The following is a 5282-nucleotide window of genomic DNA, read 5'->3' as shown; positions in this document are numbered from 1 at the left end:
GCACTCTATTATTAAATTAAGAGGCTGCCTCAAAGATTTAAAGTGATTGAGGCTCAGGTTAGCAGGTAAAAAGCAGCGCTGGCTCAAGGAGATGCAGGGAAAAGAAAGACACATGGGAGGCATTTTCCCAGGTGTAACTCGACTGGTTCCCAGCTATTGTTTTCCTCCCTGGGAATCTGTGCAAATTGAGCAAGGAGCCACGCAAGCTGCTCAGAGCGCGCCCATTTTGCTTCCCTCCTTCCTTAACAAAAGATCCCTACAAAGCAAAGCTTTGGAGGCTGGACATCTGTCGCCGTTTGGGGGGGCCGGCGTGGTCATTGAAAAGATGCAGTGACCTGTCAGCTTTGATTGATGGCCACAAACCTCTGGGCTCGACCCCTCGTGTGGGAAAAGAAGTCCCGCCAAGGCAAGGCCCCTTTCACATGCTAATTCTGGGTTATAAATACAGCAGAGGAGCAGAGGAGAGGCAGAGAGCCTGTAGGGACAGGGAGCGACCTACTGCCCGAGTGCCTCCTCCGCGTCCCTGTCCTCGCAGCGTGCCAGGGCGGCCAGGCTGGATTACAATGACTGCCGCAGCCACAGCCGGCGGCGTGCACAAGCTCTCCAGCACCAAGGAGGAAAGGAAGGTAGGTCCCAGGGGAAGCCCACGCGCGGATGGACGCTGGAACTCGGCAGGTGAACGATGGGGGCTACGGGCTTCTAGGAAAGAGAAACACAACATTTGCATCCTCTTATTATACAGATGCTTTCTCTGAATTTAACCCACGTGGGTGTTGGTGTTTTTTTTTCTGCTTCCTTTCTCTGCCTTAGAAAGGTTTCTGTCTTATGGTTTCAGTTGGGTAAGCTGTGGTTAATAGGAGTGTAAGTAAGAGAATTCAGACCTAGCACGGCCCAAAGGACAGGCCCTTACCAGAGCTAGAGACCAGAGCTCCCCATCTGTAACCTGCCGAGTGCCGCATCGCTGCGTGCTGGTTTCGCGCAGGGATGTGACCTTCCTGGCTCCAGGGAAGCCCACACAGCCCTGTTAGGCCCTCGCTCCACTGCAGCAGAGAGGTGAAAAAGAAATCATCTGCAATTCTTCCTCCTCCTCCTCTTCTCTTCCTTGCCAGCTAAGGAAGCCTCTCATTGAGCGGAAGCGAAGGGAAAGGATTAATAACTGCTTGGACCAACTGAAAGAGACCGTTGTGGGCGCGTTTCACCTGGATGTAAGTGCTCACTTTTACACAGATTTTGTCCTTCTGCTGATGGGGATTGTTTGGCTTTTGGGGGGACAGGCAGGGGGCTTTGTCTTTTGGGAAACTTGGCATTGCACAAATACATCGTGGCCTCTCAGCTGCTGAACTCTCTCTTTATTAGCAGTCTAAACTCGAAAAAGCAGACATCCTCGAAATGACAGTCAAACACCTTCAGAACATCCAAAACAGCAAGTTGATGGGTAAGTGCACCTTCCCAACAGCCCCTGATGCTCAGGGCAGCCCTGGGGGTGTCAGGAGAGCACAGCTCCAAGCCTTTAGTCTGCTGGCAGCTTGGCAAAAGCCTCCTTCAAACCTGTTGAGGCCCGAGTTGAGGTCTGGGCTTGGCTTTCACCACTAGATGGGGAGATGGAGCTGAACACTTGGTAACCCACGGAAGCTTTTTCTTCCAGTGCCGGTTTCTCCTTTTGTTCCTTTTTGGCTCTGCTTGCTGGTGGGCAGCAGGATGCTGGGGTGGCCTGGCCAGGCAGCTCACTCCCCGCACCACCTTCCCCTGAACCTTGCAAAGCACTAACATATCATAAAGCCCAAGCGATTTAAATCAGGCTGAAAACAGGGCAGGAAGCAATCTACCTACTCTACTCCAGGAGCCAGTATCTTGGCCTTACAGAATACATTTTTCAGTGTTTCCCAGCATCTTAAAAGGGCCCCAAAAGGCAGCTATAGACTGGCAGGGAAGCTCCCTGAGATATCCATGTTCCAGTGGGAAACTCCAGCAGGACACCTGAGCCCTGTACCTGCTCCAGCCTGGACCCCAGCACTGCTCTGACTTGCACCATTTGCAGAGCTTTTGCCTCACCCTAGGAGCAGCAGGGCCCTGACCTGCTGCAGCCCCCCTGCAACAGTTTCAGCTGGAAGCTCAGTGTGGTTTCAGCAATAAGCCCCCACAGGGGCCAATGCAGACAGGACCCTATCAAATGTTTTTAAGTTGGAAGCGCAGGTTTTACACACTTACCAACTCCAGTTGCCTTCTGTTCAATGCAGCTGATTCCAAAGTGGGCCTTGAAGCTCAGCAGAGGTACAGCACTGGATACATTCAGTGCATGCACGAGGTCCACAACCTTCTTCTCACCTGCGAGTGGATGGACAAGACACTTGGGGCCCGACTGTTAAACCACCTGCTGAAATCTTTACCGAGGTCTGGTGAAGACACCTGCAAAGCAGCATTAAGATCTTCGAGCCCATCTCAGCAGCCTCTCTTGACGCCAAAAACCCCACTGGGCCCTAAGGGGAACACTCCCAGCACAAATCCATCTCAGGAGCACTTCTACCCAGTGGAGAACAAACAGGCTTTCAAAAATTCATTCCAGCTGCCGTTGCTGTCGGTTTTCAGCCAGGTCGATGCTGTGCCTCCCAGACAGGTCCTGCAGCTGAATTTTTCCCATAATAACCCTAGTATGGGGTCATTAGATATGTGGAGACCATGGTAAAATGTGTTTTCAAATGTTTATCCTAACCTTAGACACTTATGTATGTATCTTATAGATATGTTTCTTTAAAACACTTGTGGAGCAAGTCTGTTCCTGTAGGTGTACTAAAGACCAGGGTACTTCAAGCCGAAGTAAACCTATGTGTAGCCTGCATTGTAGAAGGCTGCTATTATTTTGTATTTATTTAATACGTCTAAATTATTGTATAGAATCCTCTCATGTTCTTTAGTGTATATTAATTATATAACTTTCTTGTCTTACATTCCTAAAATAATTATCTTTCTATTAATAAAGAAACAAGACAATGAGCAACAACCCCTCTTACACCAAGCTTACCTCTCGGGTCTCACGTCGCAGCTGAGATCACTTCACTGGATAAAGAAGTAAACAGTCAATTTCTTCTTCCTTTTTTTTTTTTTTTAATAGTATTATTGTGCAACTATTTCAGTTCTGATTCCTGTAACAATGCTGCAATGGCTAGAAAAAAAAAAAAAAGAAAGGGAAAGATGTTGTTTAGACGTTTTAGACTGTTCAGACATACTATCTGTATTGCTCACCTTAGATGTGCTGTTTCCAACGCCTGACCATGCTGATACAACTGTTAAATTAGTGAGCTAAGTGTAAATATATGTTACATATTGTTACATTTAGGAATTTTTATTTTGTTTATTCTAAATAAACTTTTGGAAGATAATGATTGATATTTCTCCCAGCCTTGTTCTGTCTGCTCTGAGTACACAATACTTGGGGATCTGCTTTTGTTTTCTTCTTTCACAAACAGTTTTCCTGGAAGCAATTGAAAGTGTTCAGGTTTTTTGACCCTGATGCTTTGTAGAAAAAGCAGCACACGCATGCTCACACACACATACACAAAGAATCACCTGGATCATGGTAATACTTAAAAGTTACAAAAAAAAAAAAAAAAAAAAAACAACCCACAAACAAGAGTTGGGCTTATCAACCTGGGCCAACACTTGAGGTTTTACTTATAAGGGAGTTGCAGACAGACTCTGAAGGGCAGAAGGTGAAATAACCTACGAGTAAGATCAGGACAAATCTGCTTAACTTGTTGACAACATTTGGTCACAGTTTTTCAACTCAAAGGCAGTTAAAAGCCCTTCACAGTTAAAAGAAAAGAGCAAGGATCTCTTAAACAAACACTGTGCATACTAAATAATGGATCCCCAGTTCAGAGAGACTAATTATGCAGTGTGATCTATTTGATGATGTGTTGAAAGAGTGAAAAACACCACCTCTGGCTTTAGCATCCTTTTCTGTGAAGCTGTCCCTTTCATCCATCACTCCTGAAGAGCTATTAGAAGTGGTAACATAAGGGTGGTAGGAGCAACAACTGGCTTACATGAAAAGAGGCAGCACTGGTGTGTAGCAGCGCAGATTTCTTGAACTGGAGGGTAAGAAAGCAATTCTGTATGAAATGTAGAACTGCACATACTTTAGTGCAACCTCAGTTCCCACTCTCTGACTGAAAATAAGGACTCCCCCAAGATGAAATTAACTTTCAGTGAAGGGAACCTCCAGAGGAACAGCAATATAGAAAACACGCCCCAATCACCCCCACCCCAAACATGCCTACTGCAGTGGGGACTGGGGCCAGCCCTCGCAAACAGCAGCAGCAAAGTCCACTGGACACTCACAGGTTGTGAAAACATTCAGGCAAAGTGAATGAGGTCCTGAGAGAGAAAAGACATTGAAGACCTTCAGAAATCAGTATTACATATTGCTGAGCTTCAAGAGAGCCCCACCGCCATCTCAGCACCCATTTCTGCACCCACTAGAGAAACCTGTACTGCCCAGCACTGAGGTCTGCACACAGCGCAGCAAAGAGGAACAGATCCCTACCCAATACAGGGCCCAAAACTTAACAGTTTTCCTCCTAGATCATCTCAGTAATTCACCTTATCACACTTCTGACAACCTCCCTGTTATGCTGGGAGAGGGGCTAGGAAACATTCTGGTGTGCTGAAAATACTTTGCTATGTTTTGACAGCATCAACTTAAAGACATACTTTCCCCGAAAAGCTGTAAATCCCCAGTGACTGTAATTGTCAGCTATGGTTACTGTGCTGAAAAGAGATCAGTGGGAAATATGTATTTCTCACCATATCTGCTTGTTTACTTTATGCATTTGAAAATCCTTTGTGGTTAGTGAGTTTTATTATTTCCTGTTTCTAATCGGTAAGGGTTTTTTTCTTTTGTGGGTGTGGAGGGAAGGGTCACATAGCAGCTGGTGAGAGATTTAAAAATAGAAAAGTGAGACTGCAGTGCTTGGCCAACAATCTCCAGGAACAGTTTGAGTGCAAGACACTAATTTGTCACTGCCTTCATTTCCCACCAATGGCCTCGTTTTAAGCCATCTCCATGCCACATACCTACACACAAAACCTGCTTTGGCCAGACAGAATCCTTTGCACCTCACCAGCTGTCAGTAAAGAAAAAAACTACGCCCTGGTAGCGGTGTCCCAGAGCTGCTGGCTGTGCCACTGCTCAACCCAGGGCTCAGACACCCGGATTAGGCACCTCCAAGGTCGCAGCACAGCTCCCACCTGGGACTACAGGCCCAGGGCAGGAGCGCCTGGAG

At 46.7% G+C, this 5282-nt stretch overlaps 1 protein-coding gene across 1 annotated transcript; it reads left to right on the top strand.

Moving 5' to 3' along the window:
* The first annotated feature begins 563 nt into the window (after window positions 1-563).
* On the top strand, window positions 564-2694 carry LOC116492308 (transcription cofactor HES-6-like). The gene is made up of 4 exons (XM_032192876.1): window positions 564-626; window positions 1110-1205; window positions 1357-1435; window positions 2238-2694. Exons 1-4 carry the CDS (start codon window positions 564-566, stop codon window positions 2681-2683), a joined length of 684 nt encoding a protein of 227 aa, XP_032048767.1. The 3' UTR covers window positions 2684-2694.
* The last annotated feature ends 2588 nt before the right edge of the window (window positions 2695-5282 follow it).

The sequence above is a fragment of the Aythya fuligula genome, chromosome 9 (assembly GCF_009819795.1).
Source record: "Aythya fuligula isolate bAytFul2 chromosome 9, bAytFul2.pri, whole genome shotgun sequence".
Taxonomy (NCBI): domain Eukaryota; kingdom Metazoa; phylum Chordata; class Aves; order Anseriformes; family Anatidae; genus Aythya; species Aythya fuligula.
Note: the sequence above shows the minus strand (reverse complement) of the source record. Positions and strands in the feature narration are given on the sequence as shown.

Bases quoted from the DNA above. Each gene is read 5' to 3' on its own strand.
- LOC116492308 (XM_032192876.1), top strand. From the start codon at position 564: ATGACTGCCGCAGCCACAGCCGGCGGCGTGCACAAGCTCTCCAGCACC. The intron at 627-1,109 runs GTAGGTCCCAGG...CTTCCTTGCCAG, and splicing joins GCACCAAGGAGGAAAGGAAG to CTAAGGAAGCCTCTCATTGA. The intron at 1,436-2,237 runs GTAAGTGCACCT...TGTTCAATGCAG, and splicing joins CCAAAACAGCAAGTTGATGG to CTGATTCCAAAGTGGGCCTT.